The following is a 26,193-nucleotide window of genomic DNA, read 5'->3' as shown; positions in this document are numbered from 1 at the left end:
ATCCTAGCGCCCGACAGGCTGCTCACCGTGACCCTCTCCTTGTTCAGCCTGGTGAGCGGGACGTCAGTGTGCCTGACGATAGAGTCACCTATTACAAGTGTATCAGGTGTGTTGTTTAGTCTTAAGGGCTGTGACTGTTCGGCACACTGGTTTTGTGAGATATGTGTTGCACGTGTTTTGTTTTGGGGTAGCGGTTGCTTGGGTGTCTGCTTTGGAGGTCTCTGCTGCTTAGGCAGATCTTTATTTAGAGCCTCCGAGTATGTTTTTGTGTGATTATGTGTTTGGTTTGCTGTCGTGGTAGGTCTATGTGAGACTGGAATTGTAGTGAGTGTGGTGTCCTTCTCCTCCTGACTGGTTATGCCAGTACTGAGTTGAGAGAGCTTAGCCTCCAGTTTGGCTATATGATTGCATCTCTCACATGTGTTGGAATTTGTTGGGAGGAGGAGAGGGTTGTCTGTGTACATGAGGCAGTTGTAACATTGCCTCAAGATTCCCAGATTCACCAGCTGGACCGGAGAGGAGATTGACAACTGACCTTTGGACATGCTAGAATAATATTGGGAATTCCTTAATAATTGAAAACAAGGGCCAGTGGGGAGTGAGGGTGTAGTGCTTTTAATTTTTAGTGCTGACTTATATAATTGCTTTAGCACGCAAGTGCCAGGTAACTTAAGTGCAATGTGTTACAGGTAACTTAAATGCAAAAATGACTAACAGTAACTTTCTTTAAAGTGAAACAAGGAAATAAGTACAGTAAGCAATGCAGATATCACTAGTGATCCACAGAAGCGCTGAGAAGCTGCGTATTAGGTGGAATTAGCGTTCCAGGGAAATAACAAGCAAACAAACAACAAGCATATAAACAAAGCTAGATTCAGCAGGCCTGGATCTAGTCCATGCTACAGCAAACAAGGTGTACCAATTTCAGTAAGATACAGTTCAAATATTCAGGCACTATAAACCTTTAACCAGAAATTCCCAGCTCAGAAGGGCAGAGTCCAGCCTCTTCTCCCACAAGAGTGCAGACCATGAACCTTCTTAATGTAAAATAACTGGCCTGAAGCCCAAGTGCCTAAACCAGAACTAATACACTTTAAGAATAACAGACACTGGGCTCTAAATCAGCAGTTCCCAACTTAGAAGGATGAAAGCTACCTGTCCTGCCACCACAGTGCATGCCACAAACCTTCCTAATGTAAAACAACTGGTCTGAAGCCCAAGTGCTTAATCCAAAAGACTTAGAATGATAGCTACACTTTAATCAAGTTACTACCAAGCAGTAATAAATACAATTGAATACTTTAGAGAATGCCTGGATTAGTGCTCAAATTACACAAACAAAGCTAGATCCAGCAGGCCCGAATCCAGTCTATGCCACAGCAAACAAGGCGCACCAACTTCAGTAAGAAGCAGTTCAGATATGCATGCACTATAAGCCTTTAACCAGAAATTCCCAGCTCAGAAGGGCAGAGTCCAGCCTCTCCTCCCACAAGAGTGCAGACCACGAACCCTCTTAATGTAAAATAACTGGCCTGAAAGCCCAAGTGCTTAAACCAGAATTAATACACTTTTAGAATAACAGACACTGAGCCCTCAATCAGCAGTTCCCAACCTAGAAGGATGTAAGCTACCTGTTCTGCCACTACAGTGCAGACCACAAACCCTCTCAGTGCAAAACTGGTCCGAAGCCCAAGTGTTTAAACCAAAAGGCTTAGAATGAGTTACACCAAGCAGTAATAAATACAACTGAGTACTTTTAAGATGATGCAAAAGTAAAATAAAGTAGGTAGAAACACAAGTACAGTAAAAGCAGATGAAATTTTTTTTTTTTCTGAACAAGTGCTGAGATCAAAGAAACAGATTTGAGTGCTGAAACTAGAAAACTGGCTAGTTATAAGAAAAAAAAACTAAGCTAGAAGGCTTCCCTCCAACACAGAAGGGCTTTGGGGCTCAGAAGCCTACAAATAGTCTATACCACTTAACAGGAAAGGCAGGAAACAAGCTTAATTTTTTTTTCTGTTTCCCAGATGCTCTCTTTGTACACAGTAGGAGTGCCTGAAATCAGAATATGATCTCACTGCACTCAGTTGAGTGAGCAAATGAGATGGGCCCAGAAGGAGTATCCAAACACAAATTTACAAGAGGGGCGGGCAGTTTCAAAGCCACTAAGATTAACACCAAAACAAAAACAGGGAGGGTGGGTTTCCAGTTCAGTTAATATTCCTGCAACACACAGAATCAATTTAAATACTGTATTTTTTTGAAAAAAAAGTGCAGATAAAGGTACTTAAATTCTCTTATACGTCCAGTTGAATACAGCAAGTTCTTAGCTGGCCAAAGCTGAGGTTTTTAAGCAAAAAATATTTCACACTGTACCACTTAAATAGGCAAGGACAGGAAATCAAAGAATGTGGCTACCCCCACACCTTTAATTACTAGCAAATAACAAAATTCAGCAAACACTGACTAACTTCCAGTTCAGTTAATATTCCTGCAACACACAGTTAGAATCAATTTAAATATTGTATTTTTTTGAAAAAAAAGTGCAGATAAAGGTACTTAAATTCTCTTATATGTCCAGTTGAATACAGCAAGTTCTTAGCTGGCCAAAGCTGAGTCAGTCTCAAGCCTAGTAGGACTGATATTGTGTGACTGCTCTTATCCAAACCACACAGTCTACCAGCCATTGGTTTTAGAATTGAGTCTCCCAAAATTAAAACTTCATTCCTTGTATTACTTAACTTATTAGGTAGGATAAACATAGTTAGAGTGACTGAATTATGCTGAGTAACCACTTTCATCCTTTCTGTAATATGAATGCAACACATATTTACATCGGGGACTTCACCACCTGAGAACTTACTACAAACTGATGTAGCATTTGTGTCATTAAGTATTGATTGGATCTCTTCTATTCCAGTTTCATTAAGATTCAGATTGTTAACTTCTTTACCAGTGGATAAAATATGCTGATCAAAGTTAGTGGAGAATTTATTAACACTACTATTGTTATTAACAACAACTTTAAGATACAAGTAAGTATCACTATTACTAACAGAAGGAAAATGTTATTGAGCTGCAGCAGTGGTACCTATCGATGAAACCATTCTGTCTTCTTTTATAGCCTTATAGCCTTTCTATTTAAGCTAACTTGACTGTATTTCAAGTCACTGATGAATAAATCCAAATGGTCTTGGGCAACAGCAATAATACTATGTAAAGAAGTTAGTTTATCATTACTTGTAACTTGCTTATTTATACTGGTTTCATCTTTATCCAAATTACTAATAGTGCTGTCACAGTCTCCGGAGTTGAACTCTTCTGTGGTAAATCACTATATGCAATGTCTTAGTTTGTATTTAATAAAGAAAAGATGTTTTATTAATTTGTGCTTGAGACCTCTTCTTCCTTTTTCCTAGGCTTCTCATTTCCTAGTATAAAATGGGAAGTAATACGTAGTTGTTTAACATAATTGTTCTGTTTAACAGTTTGAGAATATAAGACGGTTCTTTGTGGGGCGAATAATCTTCACCTAACCAGTCTATTATACACTCAGAGTATGGAAAAACACTTGCCAAATGTCAAGAACAAAAATATGTGTCACTGGTAATCTTATATTTCACTATGTTAGACAACTCATACAACTTTGTACACCAGAGGCAGAGGCTGTCTAGATTATCCCAAACGTATGCACCACAGTGCTTACATTCAAATATTAGTATTTGTTTTAATTAAGTCTTTAAAGGCATATGAATTTAGAGCATCCATTACAAAGCCCCTTAAAGTTCAACGTAATAACCTGTAATGAGTTCAAACACTTTGTGTGAACAAGTATGACACTTTCCTTACAACTACTACTCTAACCAACGTGAAATGCCTACAATGTCCTAATAAGTTGCTGAATCCTAAATATTATGGGCGAATAGGTAGTACAGCTATGTATAAATAAAGTATATATAAAATTAAAATAAAATAGAGTTAATAGTCAAACACTAGCTCACACATTAAACAGCAAATACTCAAGCTCTCAGTCACTGATATGAGTGTTTATTCTGGTCTGCTAACAGAGTGCAGTTTTTAAAGGGGCTTACAACCCTGAAATACAAGCGGTCAAGCCAGTTAATCCAAAGAAGCAACCAGTTACAAAGAAGAAAAGTATGTGTTTCCCACTTCTTGAAAAAGACAGATAAGAGCATACAAATTAATAATAGCCAAAAATAAAAGCAGGTTCAGCTGGTTCAGAGATGTATCTGAAAACTCTTAAGCATAACAGATGGGTTGACTAACTAAACTCACTTCATCACTGTGGATATTTGGCTTACAGCACATGACAGCCTGCAGTTTAGACATATTTCCTGCTGTGATTACTACTACCAAGAAGAACATCTTTCAAGACAGAGATTTAAGTTAACAGATGGTAGGTCTTTCAAAAAATGATAATGTCAGCTGTCCTGTTATGAATATCAAATATAAAACTGAGAGGACAGTATGTGGTGGTGGTCTCAGATACAAGATTAATTTCAAGGAAGTTTAATGTTTGGTTTGACAGCTGGATCACAGTTATATATAGGCAGATTTCTGAAATAAATTAAAACAAAAAAAAAAAAACTTTCTTTAATGTGATTTAAATGATCTGAAATTCTTGGAACTTTGAGGGCCCATTTAGTGGCCAGATGTATAAAAGGTGAAGCTTTTCCATCTTGTATTACAGGATGCTTTAGTTTGGGTCAGGTACTGACTTCTGGAAAATATGAATGACATCTCTAAATAATGATTAAATATTTTGAATTAAACCCAAACTACATGCCACTGGTCTCAAACTCTGGTTCCATGGACCAGATTTGCCCTGTTAACACTTTCTATCCGACCTGTCAAGCCTTACCCAAATCGAATCCACTTATGTTAAAAAATAGACTGTCTCGTATTGCCTGTGTTGGGCAGCATTACCTGCTCATCCACTGATACTAAACAAGTAATGGCAAGGGATGGAATGCATACATACCTGAGGTGCTGATAGCAGTATCAAGTACAGTGTAGTAGCATTTGGCAAAAAAAAAAAAAACTTGATCCAACCTCATTTGTTAGACATGATACTCCATTTCATTCAGCTGGGCACTTTTGTGGACAACTCTCCTCCTTCGATCAGCATGCCTCCACCATAGTCAGGAAATTCTTCTAAATAGCCCAGTTCATTTCCAAGGGAATATATTCAAGATCTAAAGAAATTGCACTTATCCAGTATCAGAGTCATCAATGACTACAATGCCCCCTTTGGTTTGAATAAATATAAGAATGTTGCTCAACTAGAACGGCTGCAAAGATACCTGCCCAAGAAAATGAAAGGCCTTAAATCTTCCCACTATCCTGATAAATTAGCAGAACTCTCGTTATACTCAGTAGCCCACAGACTGCTCCAAGATGGTATGTATCTCGCTTTACAAGCCACAAAAGACCCAGTCGTATTAGTCTTCCTTTTTGTTTACAAAATCAGTGGCTCTGTAAAAAGCCACAAAAGAGAATTAAATATACACCCGCAACTACAAAAGACTCACTGGAGACAGAGGTTCCTAACTCAACGTATTACCATCCTATGGAATAAATTACTATTTCAGGTCAAACAATGAACTACTCTGACTTACTTTAAGGCTAGTTTTGATGACTGGTAAACAAATTTATACAAAGATTGTTATGTACAGCTATGCATCTACTTAAAGATATATATAGCAATGCATCAAATGATCCTATTGATAACTTGCATAGTATTGCTCCTACGACTTGCGCATGCCTTAATAATGAGAATGTTTACTAACAGTAGTGCTGCTTATATCCAGTCTCTGGGAGAGAATACATGAATTAAAAGCTGTGCTACATTATAGTTTTTTTGGATTTTTTTTTTTTTTGGGGGGGGGGGCTAATTTAATATCCTTTCCATTTTGATAGCCTTTGTTCAGTTGAACATCTGTTGTAATTCTAAATGCTCTGTGAACAATTAACTTTTATTTAAATGTTCGTATAAAACAGCACAGTGACTTTCGACATTTTCATGCTGACTGCTGAAAAACTCTTATCTCCTCCAGAATATACATTTCTGTTAGCAAGATCTATTTTAATATACGTGAAACAATTATCAGAATTCATTGGCATAGTGCGCTTTTTTTTTTGCCTGATTTTGACTATAATTCACTTCAAATTATCTCGGATTTTATTTATGTATAATTATTTCTGAAAAATCAAATTGATGGACTTTTAAAATAAATGCATTTCAAAATCTGAACAGCAGAAAAATACACTGCCAACAACCAATATAATTCAGATTAGCCACAACATTATTGATTTGTATTTTTCTTGCAAAGACTCACACAGTAGGTAAATGAAGGCTAAATAATCAAATCCTGTACCATAGAAAATACCTTATAACAACTCAAAGCCTTAATCCTCTTGCTGTCACTCTAATCTAAAACAAAAGCACTCGAGAAATGTATATCATATCTACATGCATATAGCACTTACATTTTGGCTGTAAAAATATAATTACCTTTGTTGCTGGAGCAGAAAACTTAATAGTTTGTGTGCCATTTTGAAGGCATGTTGTAGTAAAGAGTACAGTATTATCTTCTCCATTAATTGTAACAGCTGCCTGGACAGATCCATCAAGAGCCAAAATTCTCCATAAGTCCCACTTCTTCTTAATTTTGAATCTCAGTGTTGAAACAAAAACATATGATGGAGGAAGGCCTTCGGGAAACACATCTCTGAAATTAATATCAGGCACAGTATGATATAAATGCAATTTAAACATAATACAGCACAGAATAGATAAGCATTTATGTATCTATATGTATATGAAACACAATAAAGCAAAGAATATAGATAAAACGTTAGGATAATTCTGTATTAGATAATAAATACCTTGTATTTTCAGACAAATCCACCTGTGATGTCACCTCATAAGCTTTTCTGTTGGGTGTTGAACCTATCATTGGGGTAGCTTTTTTCTTTATACTTAGACCAAGAAGAATGTCAAAACCCTTTTCATCTCGAGCAGCCACAGGAATCCTTGTTGGACAGACTGACTCTGCAAGTAAAAATAATTAAGTTTACTTTAGTAGTATGAACAGATTAAGGCAAACAAAAATTGTTACTCTCACTTAATATCAATAGTAAATGTACAATTAAACATTATGCATTTAAAAATGAACAATTACATTCCACATTACAGTAAAACAGTTGTCACAGCACTGGAACATTACAGATCTGTATTTTACTAAAAGATTAAGACACTTTTTAATCAGAGTTATTGGTAATGAAATAGTATTAAAAAGTACAGCTGTGTAAGTTGAAATTACTATAAAATTAGATGTTTGAATGATTACTGTTGCAGTAGTCTTAGATATATGTGTTATATCTTGCCAAGAATAAAACATCTGGCCAGCTTCCATAGCTTTAGGGCACCTTCTACACAGACAAGCTATCAGGCAGCTTGAGCTGACCTGACTAAAAGACACGTTTGAGTGTGAAGCCCTTCAGAGCTTTCCTGCCAGCAACCAGCAGGAGACTAAACACTGAAAGGACTAAGCTAGGAACAACAAAAAGTAAATATCCACACCTTGGCATTAAAAAAAAAAAACAAGGAGGATGGAGGGAGGGAGTGCCTGCTATAGCAGTGATCATTCGAACATCTACTGCTATGGTAAGTTCAACTTGCAAAACTGGACTATGTTCATCATATTGATCACTGCTGCAGTAGTATTAGCTAAATGGGTTTATTACTATAGCTAACTAAGAGTCCAGGAACCTCTGGAGAATGGTAATAGAAAAGCTTGATCTGGACCTACACAAGGAATCAAGCATAAAGTGCTTTGTAAAAGTATATACACAGGACCAAGTAGCAGCTTCTAGAATATTCCTAGACATACCTCTCAACCTCTTAGAGCATGAAATCTGGGCAAAGGCACAAACAATGGGAGGGCAAAGCCCCCAAAATATGCACACATTTTAAATATTGCTCTTGCAAGCTTAGAAAGTTTATAGAATAACATGTTTTGCATTAGCATAATTTTCTGAAGGATATGAAGTCTGCAACTCAAATGTGTGCCATTATTTTCTGACTTCAGTCCTCAATGATTTTCCAGAAAACCACAATTTTATGAGAAACAAACCAAAATATGAAGCAAAACATCTTGACAGTTTGTAAAAATCTGGACAGTTGAGAAATGGTAAATACCCATGAACTACCACATAGCTGGTAGTCTACTTAATGCCAAAAATGTGATAAGAGACCTTGGGACACAGGTGGAAAGTAGTCTCTCCTTTGATAATCACATTGCCACAGTGGTCAGGAAATCCTTCTACGTGGCTCATCTCATCACAAAAGGATTCTCATCCAGAAAAAAAGAGGTCATTGTTCCCCTCTACTCATCACTCATTAGACCCATTATAGAGTACAATGCCCCTTTTGGTATGTACCTCACAAGACATCTACAACAACTGGAAAGACCACAGAAATACCTCACAAAGAGGATTACTGGCCTCAGTGCCCTATGCAGACCATCTCAAAAAACTACAGCTTTACTCCATTGCATATCGCCTACTCAGGGGCGATCTCTGCCTAACATACAAAGCTATGTCAAACCCAGAGCTGTTGGACATGCTCCACTTAAAGAAATCCCAATCCCTCCGAACTATACGCTCTAGGGACCTAAACCTTGTCACCACAATAAACAGAACATGCTGGAGGGATAGATTCCTGTCCCAGAGACTTCCCATACTCTGGAACAGACTACCTATCTATGTTAAACAGAGATCTTCATTAGCACTCTTCAAGAAAAATCTTGATGATTGGATGGGAAATGGGAAATTCACCCCGGAGATCACTTCTGTGGCTCTGCTCGACAGGGGCACAGGAAAATAATTTTCTTGGGTGGCGAAAGCCAGGGTACATTTTTTGGCTAGGCTTGTATGGGCCCTAGGGCCGATAGCCTAGTACCTACCTATGAACCTATGAACCTAATACTTTTCTAGAATCCAACCCTTTCCAAAAAAACACAGATGAAGCCAAGGCCCTGGTAGAGAGAGTCATGACCCTGCCCAGGAAAGATTTGTTACGGTGAGTATAACACAGGCAATAGCTTTAGATAACCACTTGAAAATGGTATTTTTTTACATAGGTTGTCCCTTCTTCTTACCTTCACAAAAAATAAACAATTGATCCAAAGATGTGAAAGATTTAGTTCTGTCATGACAGTACCTGAGTTATCTGTGAATTTCCAAGGTACGGAGTATCCTTTCTCCCTCAGTTTTATGTTAAAGAAAATTGGGAGATCGATACTTTGGCTTAAAGTACACTTGACCATCACTTTAGGCATAAAAGAATGATTAGTTCTCACAGAAATCCTGTCCCTATGGAAAATGACACATGACTGACTCACCATAAGAGCTTTTAGCTCAGATATCCTTCTTGCAGAGGTCAGAGCAATCATTAAAACTGTTTTCCATGTTAAGACCCTCAAGTCAGCCAGATTAGCTGGTTCAAATGTAGTGTTAGCTTATCTAACAAAAAAATTAAGATCTCGGGGTTGGAGCCTAGATGGCCAATTGAGAGCAGTGAATTTTGAGAGCTCCATAAACTAGTATAATATAGGAAAATGTTATTATTTTCAAGTTTAAAACATCAGAAATCTATAGATAAACTACTAAACTACATAAATATCAATTTTGGTGGAGATATACAAAAATGTTCCTGTCAAGTAACTTGGAGATGTATTGAGTCACTGAATATGAACAACTCAAGGAATTCTCATACAGATGCTGCTTTGAAAAAAGAACTGCAATTGATGACATCTACCTTACAGGAACTTTCTTTGAAGATGGATAGCTTTAAAATGACTTAGAAAACTTCAAATGCAATTCTCAAAAACAGACTGACACTCTTAAGGAACTATTACAGCAACACCATACAAAAATAACAAATATACAGACTTCTCTAAATGACATTGAAAGGAGACTCAAAGAGGAAAAATTCCAAAAAGAATTGCTGCTTAAACAGAATATATGGCTGCTCAACAAAATACATGACTTAGAAAACAGGGAAAGGAGAAACAACATAAGGGTCTGCCTGAAAACACTGAGGGAGATGACATTATTTCATTCTTAACCTGGATTCCTGAATTTTTAGACTTGAAAGAGGAACTTTCATTTGGAATTGAAAGGGTGCATAGAGCACTAACCTGCTTCTAACTCAACAAATACTCCACCTAGAGCCATAGTTATAAAAATTTCTTTAATTTCTGGACAAGGAACTAATATTAAAATCTGCTTGAAGAAAATCACCCTTAAATACAATCAAAGCCTGATAAGGTTTGATAATGATTATTCTTCCAGAATACTAGAACAAAGGAAAAAAGTCTGGCCAATAATAAAACTGTTAAAACAAAACAACATTAAAGCACAGCTAGCCTTTCCAGCCAAGATAAAAATATCTTTTGCCAGTGCGATGAGAACCTTTAATGACTTAGAAGAAGCTACAATATTCATCAAAAACAACAACATAGTGTCTATCCCAGAAGAAATGGAATGGATAGCCCCTATTCTTAAAAGAATAAAATAAACAAATCCTTGGACTGATGCTAGAAAGAAGAAACAAAAAACTGATTCCAAGATAGCTGTCCCCAAAAAAAAAAAAAAACTCTTACAACTACATCTCTCAAAGTATCAACTGATATGGTACATCACTTGCCATCTGTTTTTATTTGAAAACAAAAAAGGAGGGTTTCTTAAACAACTGAGAAACAGTAATGATTTATTCAGAATGTTCAAAGAGTTCAATAATATAGCAATAACCCACGCTTGGGTGTGGGTAATGCTGGATTTACCCACGGTTGGTGTGGTTTGGTCATGAGGGGGAAGCCCGAGTGGCCAAACAAAGACAACCGTGGGTAAATCCAGCATTACCCACACCTACGGGTGGGTTATTGCTATTATACAATGACACTATTTAAGAAAAAAATAATTACTTTTCTTAAATAATGGCATTGTATAATGCCTCCTTGCTGCCCTTCCGCAGCTGTCTAGTATTCTGCGGCAGTTCTGATGTACTGCGCATGCCTATACTTACGCAGTACATCAGAGCTGTGGCAAAAGCAACGGAGAAAGCAAGATCTCCGTTGCTTTTTACAACCTGTCTCGCTATGTTAAACGAGTTTAACATAGCGAGACAACTTTAAAAAAAGCAACGGAGAATCTCCGTTGCTTTTTTTAAAGCTGTCTCGCTGTGTTAAACCCATTTAACATAGCGAGACAGTTTTGAAAAAAGCAACGGAGAAAGCAAGATCTCAGTTGCTTTTTAAAGTGTCCCACTATGTTAAATAGGTTTAACATAGCGAGACAGCTTTAAAAAAAGCAACGGAGATGCTCTGTTGCTTTTGTTAAAGCTGTCTCGCTATGTTAAAAAAAGTACAGTTTTGTACCTACCATAAATGTAGATGTTCGAGGATTCCCTTGCTGCAGTCCTGACTATTGGGTATAGTCCGCGTCCCAGTCGGCCCGAATACCAGAGTATAAGGCTGACGTCGGTCATGGCGCCTTAGACTGACGTCAGTACGTCAGGGTACTAATGCGCATGACCGGCGTCATTTCCTCAGTCTTTTCTTGCCCCAGATGTCAGTAGACCCAAAAGACAAGTCCCAAAACAACCTGCACCAATAAACATGTTCAATATATACCGTAATATATTAACAAAAAATATAAGCATGTAAACTCACCTACACAACCACCCTGAAACACAGAGGGAAGGAGGGAGGTAAATTGGACTGCAGCAAGGGAATCCTCGAACATCTACATTTATGGTAGGTACAAAACTGTACTATGTTCTTCGCCTTCCCTTGCTGCAGTCCTGACTATTGGGTAGAATCCCAAAGCAGAGGTAAGGGAGGCTGGCAAATTATAAAGTAGCAGGAGCTGACAACATGCCTTGTAAAACAGCTGTGGCAAAACCAGCTCTAGTCTTAGAGTATATAGGCAGGTGATAATGCCTAGAGAAAGTATGCACTGAACTCCAAGTAGCTGCTTCCAGAATATCCTTAGTTGCCACCCCTTAGAAATGCTGTTGAAGTGGCAGTAGCCCTAGTGGAATGAGGCCTAATCCCAGCTGGAACCTCTTTGCCATGATGGGAATAACAAAATGCAATGCAAAAGCCAATCCACCTAGAAATAGTTTGTTTTGACACAGGTTTGCCCTGTGAACTTAAAGCAAAAGAAACAAGTAACTGCTGAGACTGCCTAAAATCTTTAGTCCTGCTCAAATAATAACGCAATTGCCTGTGTACATCTAAAGTGTGCAAAATCTTTTCCCCTTTATTTTGAGGATCTGCAAAAACGTAGGCAAATGAATAGTTTGGTTTAAAGCCACACTAGAAACCACCTTAGGCATAAAGGAAGGATTAGTACGTAATGATACCCTGTCCTTATGGAAAATCAATAAGGGCTCTACTGCCATAAGGGCCTGCAACTCAGACACCCTTCTTGCAGAAGTAATAGCCAACAGAAAAGCAGTCTTCCATGACAAATATTTCAATTCAGCAGTAGCTGCCGGCTCAAAAGGTTGTAGAGTAAGTTTTTCCAACACAAAATTGAGATCCCAAGCAGGAGTAGGAGCTCTACGTTGGGGTCTTATATTCTTTGCCCCTCTAAGAAACTGCTTGAACAAAGGATGCGAAAACAAAGGTGGGTCACAATCATAGTGAGCTGAAATTGCTGCAGCATGAATCTTTATGGAAGAGAAAGACAAACCTTTGTCCAATAACTCAGTAAGATATTGAAGAGCCACACTCAAATTAGGCTCTGAAATCTCCAAATTCTTTGCTGTACACCAAAATAAAAATCTCTTCCATTTTTCTGCGTACACTCTCCTAGTACTAGGCCTTCTAGCTTCCATAATCACATTTAAAACTTGTTGAGGAAGCTGAGACCTTCCATGTTTCAACACAGAATATGCCAAGCTGTGAGATGGAGAGATTGAAGCTTGACATTGAGCAGATGACCGTCCTTCTGAGATAACAGATGAGGAATCAGAGGTAAAGGCCATGGAGGCTTCTTTACAAGACTCCTTAGAAGTGGGTACCAGTGTTGCCGAGGCCAATCTGGAGCTATCAAAATCATCCTTGGCCTGTCCTGTCTGACCTTTAGTAATACCTTTGGAAGAAGAGGTAGAGGTGGAAAAGCATAGACATGAAGGTTTTTCCAACTGAAAGACAGAGCATCCACTTTCCAAGCTGTGTGATGAAACCCCTTTGTGCAATACTTTGGCAGCTGGTGGTTTAGTGGAGAAGCGAACAGATCTATGTCTGGAGTTCCCCATGACACTGTCAATTTCTGAAATACATGAAGATCCAGTTTCCACTCGTGGGGATCCATGATTTGTCTGCTTAATACATCTGCTAGGGAGTTCTGTGCTCCTGGCAGAAACCTTGCCTGAAGAGTCAGTTGCAGGCTTAACGCAGTCTCCCATAAAATCATTGCTTGCCTGCATAGAGGATAAGAATGTGTTCCCCCTTGCTTGTTGATGTACCACATGACAGTAGTGTTGTCTGTCAGAATCAACACCTGCCCTGGAAGAAGTAACTCCTTGAACGCCATCAATGCAAACTGGACTGCTAACATCTCCTTCATGTTGATATGTAGATGCTGTAGTCTGGCAGGCCACTTGTCTTGTATCCACTTTCCATTTAGATGAGCTCCCCAAGCAGTGTCCGAGGCATCTGTCGTTAAAATCTGACTCGCCTCTGGCCGGGTCACAGAGAGTCCCTTGTTTAGGTGACATTCCTGAGCCCACCACAAGAATTCCTTTTGAAGGCAAGGTATTATTTGAATGACAGTGTCCAAATCTTGGCAGTGCTGTGTCCATACATTTTTGAGATACCATTGCAGCTTCCTCATATGCAGTTTGGCATTGGGAAGCACCAGAATACAAGATGCCATGAACCCTAATGCTTGAAGGACTGTCCTTGCAGTCAGCACGGACTGATGAGATAGTTGATGGAAGTAAAGTGACAGACTCTTTTGTTTGTCCGGGGTTAAAAGGCCATCTGGGCTGCTGTATTCAGTCTCACACCCAGAAAGCACATGTCTTGAGAGGGTACTAGACTGGACTTTATTTCGTTCACAGAATACCCTAGGCATCTTAGCACTGCTATGACATATTCCAGATGCTGTAGAAGGTGTTCTTTGTCTTGAGCCAGTATCAGGCAGTCGTCCAAGTAAGGATAAATTTGAATGCCTTGAAGCCTGAAGTAAGCTATCACTGGAGCCAGAACCTTTGTGAATACTCTGGGCAGTAGATAAGCCAAAGGGCAATGCAGAGAACTGATAATGAAAATCTCCAGTTCGAAACCGCAGATACTTTCTGCAACTTAGCCTTATGGGCACATGAAGGTAAGCTTCCTTGAGATCCAAAGTTACCATCCAGTGATCCTTGCCCAGCAGAGGTAACAGTTGCTGTAACGTCAACATCTTGAACTTGGGAATGTCCAGATAAGTGTTGAGGATAGATAAATCCAAAATTGGTCTCCACGTGTTCCCCTTCTTTGGTACTAGGAACAGGCGAGAATAAAATCCGAAGCCCCTCTCTGACACAGGGACTGGCTGAATAGCCCCTATCTGGAGTAACTGAGAAACTTGCTTGAGAGCCTCTTTTCTTTGTGGAGGAGGAACATCTGGCATGCCTTTGAAAGGGGCCATTGTGTGGAAATAAAATCTGTACCCGTGATGAATGATATCCAGCACCCATCTGTCTTGAGTGATTAAATCCCAATTTTCTGTGAAAAGAGACAATCTTCCTCCCAAAGGAGCTGCCAGACGAGAGTCCACTGGCAGCTGAAAAGGCAGGTCATTGGTTCTGCTTACGAAAGGACTGACCCCTGCCCTCACCAGAAGTCTGAGCAGGTGAACTGTCTGATCTAGGCCTAAACGAACCTTGAGCCCTGCCCCTACCACGTCTAGATCTACCCCTAGACTGGGAACCATAAGCAGGATATGTCCACCCCTTAGCAGGCCAATTTCTACTAAACTTCGGAGGCTGCACCTGCAAAAATCTTTAACAGTCTGCATAGACTTAGCTTTGTCCTCCATTTTCTTTAAAACTGCTTCCACAGGCGGTCCAAACAACACATCAGACTGTAAAGGAGCATCCAAAATCCTGGTGTTAACATGCTCAGCTAAATTCTGATCCTTCAACCATGCATGTCTGAAGAACAGAACTAGTAGCAGCCACCCTCGAGGAGGCCTGAACAGCATCAAAACCACACTGCAAAGAATGCTTACCCACTTGTTCAGACACATGAACCAAATCCAGCAATTCTTTACACTCAATACCTTCCGCCAAAGCATCCACCTTAGATTTCAATTGTGAAAGGAGATAATTCTGATATTTCAGCATATGAAATTGACAATTCAACGCCCTCATGGCTAGAGTGGAAGAAGTATATACTTTCTTACCCCACCTATCCAAAGCCCTTGCCTCTTTATCAGAGGGTACAGGATTTTTAACCACAGAAGCTTTAACACCTTTAGGCCCCTGAGAAACAGTTTCTGGGTCCGCCCTGGGACTCTTAAACAAATACTTATGAGCTTGGGCACCCTATAATACCTATCAGGCTTAACAGGAGCAGGAGGCAAGGAATCAGGGTTCAGAGAAGCCTCTGCAAAAACATCCTCCACCACATTCAACACAGGAGGAATAGCTAAGGGCCTATGTTGAGGCAAAACAAGAATTCCCTAAGCCTTTTTCTGGAGTCAGAGTAATCTTGGCCTTCCCATTTAAAGTGCTCCCTCATGGAGTGAAGAGTCTCTGAAAATGAAAAATCCTCAGGAGGAGAAGCTGAAGGAGTGGAATCATCCACATCAGAATCAGAATAAGCAGGAAACTCTTGCAAGTCTTCCACAGAAGACTCTGAAGCCTGTGAACACTGTTCAAAACTATCAAACTCCTGTTCCACCCTAGGCCTCTTATCAGGTGGGGGCATAGAACCTCTAATCAGAGTAATCAAATCTTCTGCCATTTTAAGCATATGTTTCTTAGGCACAGAGCCCGAAATACTAGGAGAAGTCCCTACAGAAGCTGAACTTGGCCTTCCTCTAAAAGAAGCTTTGGCAACAGAAGGAGAGGCCCTAACTACCTTGGGAAGAGAGGGAAGAACAGTTACCTGAGAAGCCCCCTCAGCCTGGCCTACCTCCTGAGAGGGCACATCCTGTAACAGTAAAGTATCTGCCTGAGACTCCATAGAGACTCCTGGCAAAACCTCTGGCTCCCCTGAGCCTTCTAAAGGACCGACGTCCGGGACTGCCGGTTCCTCACCCCTAGACTTCACTGTTTTGTCCTTGCGCTTCTTAGATGAAGCAGGCCGGAGCATCCGACGACATAGTATAATTGCAACGCTTCCCAAACACTAACCTAGCACAATCAAGCCTCCTCTTAATAGTGCGCTTGTTAAATCTAGCACAAGAGCGGCAACCAACAACGCCGTCGTCAGGCCCTAAACAAGGTATACACAATGTATGATAATCCCTATGCGGTATCTGCTTCCCACAAGAAATACAGTTATTCACTTTTTCTGACATCGCGTAAAATACTGAGGCAAGAAAAAACCAAAATGTTCCCCAACGGCGTTACTTAGCCAACTCTGTACTCGGTCTGAAACTCCGGTTTCGGAAAATCTCAGAACGCCAACCTGCACTCGCAAAATTGCTTCTGCATCGGACCATGCGGCAAAAAAGACTGAGGAAATGACGTCGGTCATGCGCATTAGTACCCTGACGTACTGACGTCAGTCTAAGGCGCCATGACCGACGTCAGCCTTATACTCTGGTATTCGGGCCGACTGGGACGCGGACTATACCCAATAGTCAGGACTGCAGCAAGGGAAGACGAAGAACATCTCATTTAACATAGATAGACAGGTTGTAAAAAGCAATGGAGATCTTGCGTTCTCCGTTGCTGTAAAAAAAAAAAAAAAAAGAGTTATACTAATGGAAAAAGTCCGGGCGACCGGAACTTTTCCATTACTATAACTCTGATTTACAAATTGCATGCTGACAAATCAGCGTGCATGTTTTGGAATATTAATGGGGGGGTTGTTGCATAATTCGTCACAAACAATGGTAGGTCAACATGGGTTACTAATTACATTAATGGGAAAGAAATAATGCATTACATAAGACGTTTCTATTCCCCTACTTGAACTTAATGAATACTTATCTTGTTCATTTTTCATTGATTTTACTTATAATAATTTAAGTAATTAATTAATTAACTAATTCAACGAGGTACCATTCTTCAGAGTTCAGACTCAAATGTAACGAATTACCATCACGTATAATAGCAGTAACAGTAGAGTGTTTTTAAAAAAAATACTGTCATGGAGACTAATGCCTTCTTCAGTTAAAGTATGATTTAAAAATGTCATGTATATCCTGGTTAAGTAACAGTAGCAAGCTCTTAGTACAAATGCCATCATTATTTTGTCTAAATATAGTTAATATCAATTATGGCAGGTATCATAGCTACAAGTGCTGTTTGATCAATCCTGATATGGTGTGCATGGATGTAGCCTTGTCTGGCAGCTAGTACAAATGTCATTATTATTCTGTCTAAACATAGTTAATATCAATTATGGCAGGTATCATAGCTTTGAGTGCTGTTTGATTAAGCCTGACATGGTGTACATGGATGTAGCTGTGTCTGGCAGCTGTTGGGTGTTGCCATTTTCGTCTCCAGGAAGCTGTGGGTTGCAGCTTGTGATCGAGGTTTCCTGATGCTTGTGTGCTGGAAGGAGACATTTGGTGTTTTGGCCTGGATCCAGTGGAAGGGCTTGGATAGAGCTGTGATTTGGGATATTTGGCAGAGAGTGGTTTGTTTGTATGTCTGCCGAGTGGGAGGTAGAAGGGCTGTGGGAATGTGTGGCTGTTGTTACTTGTTGTGGGGCTTGTTGGGAGTTTTTTTTTATTTGTTTGCTCTCTGTTCTTTTCCTGGCTGCTGCCTCGCTGAAAGGGAGGAAATTTAGGCTTAAAGTTACAGTGAAGTGAAGCTTTTGCTTCAGGTGCATTGCGAGCCTCTGGTATGCAGTACACAGACACACTAACAGAAACAGTTGCTCCCAGGTTGCTATTGTAACGGCGACATTGTGACGATAATGCTCAACGACTCTGAGGTGCCTCCGAGATGATTCTTGGCAATGAAGTTTATATATATATATATATATATATATATATATATATATATGTATATATATATATATATATATATATATATATATAAAATAAAAGGGCTGTTTTAAACCAAATGTCCACATATTGATGGTCTCCCAACACTTCGTTTAGCTCAATAAGTTGATTCTTGATAAAAAAATAAATAATAAGAACAATTTTATATTTAAAACGTATTTTGGTCCAAACACATTAAAGACTTACAAAGAGTGGAAGTCTGAGTTATTGTGAAAGACTAAGAGCACTTGGTCTTGTGCAGTACCCTTTGCAGTAGTCTGGGAGGAGAGCTTGCTTGGACGTGTTGGGCATATGGAGATAGCTGATTCCAGGGGTGTTTCGGGGTGCCGGGAATTGCTAGAAAGTCATCAGATTTCCTTTGCGGAAATATCTGTGGGAATGGAAGGTATGTTGAGTGGTTCACTGGCAGATTGGCCACTGCATGGAACAGGCTGGTAAAATGGAACAGGACAAATATTGGTTTGGATATTTTAAGAACAGCCTGGAAACACACCACATGAACTAGAGAATGTTATTCTGGCAAAACTAGATGGGCATTGTTGCCCGTGCTTGAAGTACTGATATGTGTGTATGTAAGGATGGAAATATGCTTATAACAAATAAGAAACTAGAAGGGTCTCATTATTTAACGTCTATGGACTATATAAACATGCTCGGAAGGAACTGATAATAAGAATAAGCATTACAGCTTGTGGTCTCTCAAATAACTAAGCAATAGCCAAAAACACACACACACACACACACACACACACACACACACACACACACACACACACAATAGTTATGTAATGTATGATTTTTAGTAAATCTAGACATAAAATATACAATCGTCATATAAGATGAAGCAGTCTGCTGAATTTAGATATTAAAGAAAGGATTTAATAACATGGGCTTGTGTAAAATAACACTACTGTCTTAACTTGTGATAAATGACATACACTACATTGAACATCAAGGGGAAGCATGACGATTTTCTTATATAACCAAATGTGCATAACAAATCATGTAATTGCTTTAACTTGAATTGTAGTTTTTATAACCCATCTTGACCATATATAACACTTAAGCGGATACCAAGGTAAACAGAAGTTATGTCTTACCATAACGTTCCATCTGTGTTGTACAGCTTTGTTCATTCATTACTATTAGGATTTTGGTTCCGTCCTCTGAACCGATACAGCCGTTTCCAAGCTCACGCCAGCCAAAAACTCTCAGCTAAGACCTACCCATAATGCCCCTCTCCTAATTACTCCAGTTCGAGTTTGCCCGCACCTATATAATAGAGGTAGTAAATAGAAAAAAATAGTAGAAGGCTCTGTCTGAGCAAATACCCTAACCAGGAGTTCCTAAAGTCCACTAGGAGTCCAGGCAGGGGGAAGAAGGGCAGGAAGTAATGAAAGAACAAAGATCTACAACACAGATGGAACGTTATGGTAAGACATAACTTCTTTATCTGATGTTGTAAATATTTGTTCATTCCTTACTATTAGGACCAAGTCCCCAGCTACTTGAGTCCTGGGTGGCCTTAAGGAAGGATATCCCTGAGCACCATAGAACCAAAAGATGTTCGTCCCCTGGAGGCCAGATCCAATTTGTAATGAGAGATATAGGTATGAGGTCTTGCCCAAGTGGCTGCTGCGCAGAATTCATCCACAGAGGCTCTGGAATGGAATGCTACAGAAGTAGCCATAGATCTGGTGGAGTGAGCCTTTATTCTGGAAGATAAGGATAGCTAATTCTGTTCGTAGATAAAGATAATGATGTTTCTAAGCCAAGAGGATAAAGTCACTTTGGAAACAGGTTTACCCAATCTGTGTCCTGCAAAGGCCACAAACAATTGATCTGTTTTCCTGAAAGATTTAGTCCTGTCCATATAACAACGAAGCTGCCGATGCACATCAAGGGTGTGCAAAAGTTACTCCTCTCTATTAGAATGCTGAGGGAAGAAAACCAGCAGTTCAATGGATTGGTTAATGGAAAATCCAGAAATGACCTTGGGCAAGAATGAAAGGTCAGTACAAAGGGACACCCTATAGATGTGGAAGATCAAGTAAGGTCTCTTGACACTCAAGGCCTGCAGCTCAGACACTCTTCTCGCTGAGGTAAGTGTGACTAGAACACATGAATCAAAAGGCTCAAAAGGAGGACCTGTGAGAAATTGAAGCACCAAGGTCAACTCCAAGGGTTCTGAGGGAGGCTTGACTGGAGGTTTAACGTGTAATACTCCTTTAAAAAATGTCTTGCATAGGAGGTGTGACATAATCGAAGAATTTAATAATATGAAGCGCTTTTCTTCGCTGTCAATACAGCAACTTCTTCAGATAAATTAAAAAACTACACATCGTGCTTAAATACTTTTATTTAAGCACAATCTGTAGTTTTTTATTTTATCTGCAGAAGTTGCTGTATTGACAGCGACGAAAAGCGCTTCATATTATTAAATTCTATACCATACTCTTGTGTCTGCTGGACTTGTCTGTTTTGGTTTTGCATCATTTAGTACCAGCTTATAATAAAAGAATTCTCAAATCCATTATGAAAATTGGCGACAGCTGCTAAATGTACAGTGATCATCGATGCTGAGGCTCCTGCATGTAAAAGACTCGTTAGATATTGAAGGATCTTTTGAACAGACATAGAAAAGGGATCTGTGTTCTGATTTTGGCCCAAATAGAGAACCTAGTCCATTTACTAGAATAAACTTTCCTGGTGGAAGGTTTGTTTGAAGCCAGAAGAATTTCACGAACAGGAGATGAGATGTCAGGCAGCCTTGCAAGTGGAGGAACCAAGCTGTGAGCTTGAGACTGTGGAGATTGGGATGAATCAGTCCCTGAGGATGAGATAAAAGGCCCTGGGAATGATCCAGGATCCACGGGCTGTGAATCAGATGAGGCCATAGAAATGGGAATCAGACTTGATGGGACCAATAGGGGGCAATGAGGATCACTTTGCTTCTCAAACTTTGAGCTTTCTGGAGAAATTTTGGAATAAGGGGAAACAGAGGAAAGGCATACAGTAGACCCAGGGGCCAATCGTGTGTTAGAGCATACCTCGCTGCACAATGAGCTTAACAAGGTCATCTGCCGGTGGGGTCACCCAGGAAGTAGATGGCCGGGCACGGAAGGTCTGCAAGAACACCAATTCCTCAGAAGAAGGGTTAAAGGACTTCCAGTCTCCCCGTTGCTTGAGGATTTCGAGAATGTCTCTGAATGAGATGTCTTCTGGGGGAGACCGTGGGGACCCCTCCCCCTCATCACAATCGGTGTCTTCAGTGATAGATTCCTCCAGGGAATCAAGGTGCTTCCTCTTACACCGTTTCTCCCAGGGTGGCTTCCCAGTGGGATCTTCTGAGGAGGACTCTGGAGAAGGGGCTCCCTTCAAAGGGGGGTCTTCTGGCTCCCGTCCCCAGTATCCCGATGTAGGGGGTTGGGACAGCTGCATGCTGGGGGGGGGGGGTTCTGATGCTGCTGTCATTGGTGCTGACTGCGAGCCTGCAGAGACAAGGACCCTCTCCATCATCTGGAAAGCAGGCCCGCCCGAAGAGGGATGGGAGCCTGGAACCAAGAAGGACAACCTCAGAACTGGGTTACACCCCGCCCTGAGGAGCCCACCTCCAGGTGAGGAGCTCCGAGAGGACTGGAAGCTGCAGAGCCGTGGACACAGACGGCGTCAGTGAGAAAATAGGTGCCGGGCTAGGTTCAAAGTCCAAGCACTGCTCCGAGAGAGTATCGGTTCCACCAGAGCCAATGCAGCAAGGGTGGTCGGTGCCGACAGGGGAAAAACTGCTGTCGGAGCTGAGACAGCATGCACCAGGGTGGATATCGGTACCGAGATCTCCGGGACCTGGGTAGCAGCTAGAGAAGGATAAACAGGAGAAAATGCAGTAAAAGATTTCGAGCCAAGAGGGACAGAAGGTCTAGCTGGAGTGGGCAATCCCCTAGCTGCTAGAAGCTGGTCCACAACCCGCACTAGGTCTAATTCAAAAAAACTCCTGGTGGATCTAAAGGAGGCTGCTGAAGGAGAATCAGGTCTTTGAAGAAAGGGGCTAAACCTCTGCCCAAAAAAAGGGTCATAAGTTGGAGAGTATCTGGTCCTTGGCAGATATTCGACTTTAGGAGCTGATGGAGCCTTAGAAACTATTGGCACTGTGGCCAGGAATGGTGCCAAAGCAGGTACAGTCATAGGAGCCAATGTTGGATCCAAGGACGGCACCAAAGTCAGTGGTGCCGAGGTTGGAACCAAAATAGGGGGGAATATCATAGATGCCACAGAGGGAGAAGATACAAAGCCTGGTGCCGAAGAGGTCTGTGCCGAGGGCGCCAGAGAAGCATGGAGCCGACACAGTTCCCTAACTGACGGAGATGTAGGGACCAAGTGACTCTGCTTTTCCTTATGTTTTTTGGTCCTTGGAGGGGGTGAGACCGCCGACCCAGACAGAGCCTCCGAAAAAGGTGCCTTAATTAAACCTTTTAAAATAAGCTTGTTTTAATGTTCTGCTAGTGTACGATTACTAAAACTAGCACAAATGTCACAGTCAGCTTTAATATGGTCCACGCCCAAACAGTAGACACAACGAGCATGTCCGTCCGAGTTGGGCATCTTACACCCCCACTTGTTACACTGTTTAAACCCCAACTTAGGTTTGTCTGACATGGTAAGGCAACAAGGCTATCCTAATAGAAAAAAAACAAAAGATGGGAGAGAAAAAAGTGAGAGAATACCAACGATGGTATTTAAAAAATACCACAAGTGGAAAGGAAGGGCCTACCAAAGGCAGGAGAGAGGGACAGTACCAACGATGGTAGAAATTTAATTACCAAGGTAAAGGGATAGGAAATATATGTAGGTTATAGGCGACAGTGAGAAAAGGCAAAACTGACAAAAAAAAATCCAAGACATTTTGAGGAGAAACTATATTACAAATCACAATTTTCTATTTAGCTTTGAGAAAGATGGCTAGCATGTCTGACAAGGAACGTGGCAACGAGATCTGGAGTAACTAGGAGGGGGGCATTATGGGTAGGTCTTAGCTGAGAGTTTTTGGCTGGCGCAAGCTTGGAAATGGCTGTATCGGTTCCGAGGACAGAACCAAAGTCCTAATAGTAAGGAATGAACAAATATTTACAACATCAGTTCTAATGTTTTATGCATGACATCAAACTGACAAAGTTGTTCAAGGGAAACAATAGAAGCCTGAACTTGAAATGTCACAGACTGTAACAATCATATTCTGAACAAATACTATTAAAATTGACACTCAATTTAATAGCATGGGCTTGTGTATAATAACATTACTGTTTTAACTTGTCATAAATGACATGCACTATATTAGCGTGATGATTTTCTCATATAAGTAAATGTGCATAACAAGTCATATAATTGCTTTAACTTGAGTTGTGGTTTTCTAACCCATCTTGACCATACATAATACTTAAGCTGTTACCAAGGTAACTGTTTTATACATGACATCAAACTGACAAAGTTGTTCAAGGGAAACAATAGAAGCCTGAGTTAGGAATGTCACAGAACGCAACAATCACATTCTGAACAAATAGTATTAAATTGACAATAATCACTCAGTTTAACCTTTGCTGATTATACAAAATAGAATACTGCCATTTAAATCTAAAAAATGTTCAGTATGTGCCATAAAATGGCAATTTATGAATATGGAAAGGGAACTTGTAATCATTACTCACAATAAGTGAATTAAGAAGTTATATACTCACCATAACATTCCATGTGAGTTGTTCATCTCGACTTCATTCTTGACTGATGGGTTTGGAGCCATTCTATCGGCTCTGGTATGGCCGTATGCAAAGTGCGAGGTCTTCCAGTAGCTTGAGGCCAAGCCCCTATCCCATGACGCACTGTAAATTACCTCAGATCTTGTTTGCTGCGTGTACTATAACCATATAAATGAGCTATCCTCCTATGGAAAGGAAGAAGAAATTGAGCAACCAGGATTAGACCAAGATCCAGGTCAACAATCAGCCAGGAGAGGGAAGGTGGGAGGGACGTAAGAATGAAGATGAGATGAACAACTCACATGGAACGTTATGGTGAGTACATAACTTCTTAATGTGAAGTTGTTCAATCTCGCCGTTCATTCTTGACTGATGGGTAGCGTTCATAGCACCATCAATCTCACGGCTCACGGGAGTACATTCTTCAGGACCGTAGACCCAAAATAAGCCCTGTCCCTGTAGGCCTTATCAACTTTGTAATGTGTGATAAAGGTATGTGGTTTAGACCAAGTGGCTGCTGCACAAATGTTGTCAAGGAGCAATTTGGCTAGGAATGCAGAGGATGTAGAAACTGCTCTGGTTGAGTGAGCTTTAATCCTGTGTGGCAAAGGCACATTAGCAGCTGAATAGACAAAGGTGATACAATCAGATAACCATTTAGATAGAGTTGTTTTAGCCACTGGTCTACCTTTTCTGGATTCAGAGAAAGATACAAAGAGCTGGTCTGATTTTCTGATATCTTTTGTTCTATCCAAATAAAATCTGAGCTGTTTGTGAACATCAAATTTGTGCAGCATATACTTCAACTTGTTGGAATGATTAGGGAAGAAAACTGGTAACTCAATGGCTTGGTTGATATTAGTTTCTGACAAATTTAGGGCAAACAGGAGGGATTTGTCCTAAGTGATACTATGTCAGCATGAAAAATCAAATAAGGAGGGCCAATAGATAAAGCCTGAAGCTCTGACACTCTACGAGCAGAAGTAATAGCTACCAGAAAAATGGTTTTCCACGACAAATATTTGAGGTCACAAGATGATGCTGGTTCAAACAGGGGGAGGATTATATGTGACAGCATAAAATTTAGATTCCATGGAGAATAGGATGTTTTCACAGGTGGTCTCATATGAAATGTCCCCTTGAGAAAGGCCTTGGATAACTTGTGGGACATATTTGACCCGTCAGTCCCAAGATGAAAGTTAGATATAGCAGCCAACTGGACCCAAACTGTTGCTGCTGCCACTCCTTTGTTAAAAATCATAGTCAAGAATTCTAGTATGGCTGTCAAGGGTGCTTGGTAACGATCAATGTTATGCTTAGAGGCCCATATGGAAAATCTCTTCCACGTACTAAGATATAATCTTCTAGTGGACGGCTTATGAGAAGACAAAAGTATCTGTTTTGTATCACTGGAGAAGTTATGAAGCCTGGCTATGAGGAAAACTGGAGCAGCCAAGCTGTCAGCTTCAATGACTGCAGAGAAGGATGAAGGTCCCCCGATGGATGTGTCAGAAGGTCTGGAACTGGGTCCAGAATCCAGGGATCCTCCAAAAGATGATGTCGCAGGAATGGGAACCAAATTTGCCAAGGCCAATGAGGGGCTATAAGAATGATGGTCCTTCCCAGGGATTTTGCTTTCTGTAGAACTTTGGGTATCAACAGGATTGGTGGAAATGCATAGAGGAGACCTGGGGGCCAAATCGTGTAGAAGTGCGTCCCTCGGGGCTTCTCTCGGAGGAGGAATCAGGGCAAAGTAGATTCCGCATTTCGTGTTGATGTGACTGGCAAAAAGGTTGCAGCAAGGCTGGCCCCATTTGCAGAAAATCCTGTCCGCAATCTCTTTCTTGAGGGACCACTCATGCAGCAACATGATTGCCCTGCTCAGTTTGTCTGCTATCACGTCGGATCTCCCCGGGATATGCATTGCCAACAGAAAGCGCTGGGAGGAAACAGCCCACTGCCAAACTCTGAGGGCTTCTCATCAAAGGGGGTAAGATCTGGTTTCCCCCTCCTTGATCAAGTACCAGACTACTGACATATTGTCTGTCTGAACTGCAATCGTTCCTAGGGAGAGAGAGTCCTGGAAGTACTGCAATGCCAAAAAGTACTGCTCTCATCTCCAGAACATTGATATGCAAGTGTGACTCCTGATCTGTCCATATGCCTTGGGCAG

At 40.6% G+C, this 26,193-nt stretch overlaps 1 protein-coding gene across 1 annotated transcript in view; it reads right to left on the bottom strand.

Annotated features, from left to right (window-relative positions):
* COL21A1 (collagen type XXI alpha 1 chain) overlaps nucleotides 1-26,193 on the bottom strand; it is a 4,597,064-nt gene that overhangs the window by 3,866,806 nt on the left and 704,065 nt on the right. Inside the window, exons 4-5 of the mRNA XM_044063368.1 lie at nucleotides 6,910-7,075; nucleotides 6,536-6,752 (exon numbers count right to left, since the gene is read on the bottom strand). Of these exons, the coding sequence (XP_043919303.1) occupies nucleotides 6,536-6,752; nucleotides 6,910-7,075 (383 nt within the window). The remainder of the gene's footprint in view (nucleotides 1-6,535; nucleotides 6,753-6,909; nucleotides 7,076-26,193) is intronic.

The sequence above is a fragment of the Protopterus annectens genome, chromosome 2.part1 (genome assembly GCF_019279795.1).
Source record: "Protopterus annectens isolate FY-2018-M chromosome 2.part1, PAN1.0, whole genome shotgun sequence".
Lineage (NCBI taxonomy): Eukaryota > Metazoa > Chordata > Ceratodontiformes > Protopteridae > Protopterus > Protopterus annectens.
The sequence above is the reverse complement of the archived record's forward strand: the minus strand, read 5'-3'. Positions and strand labels throughout refer to the sequence as shown.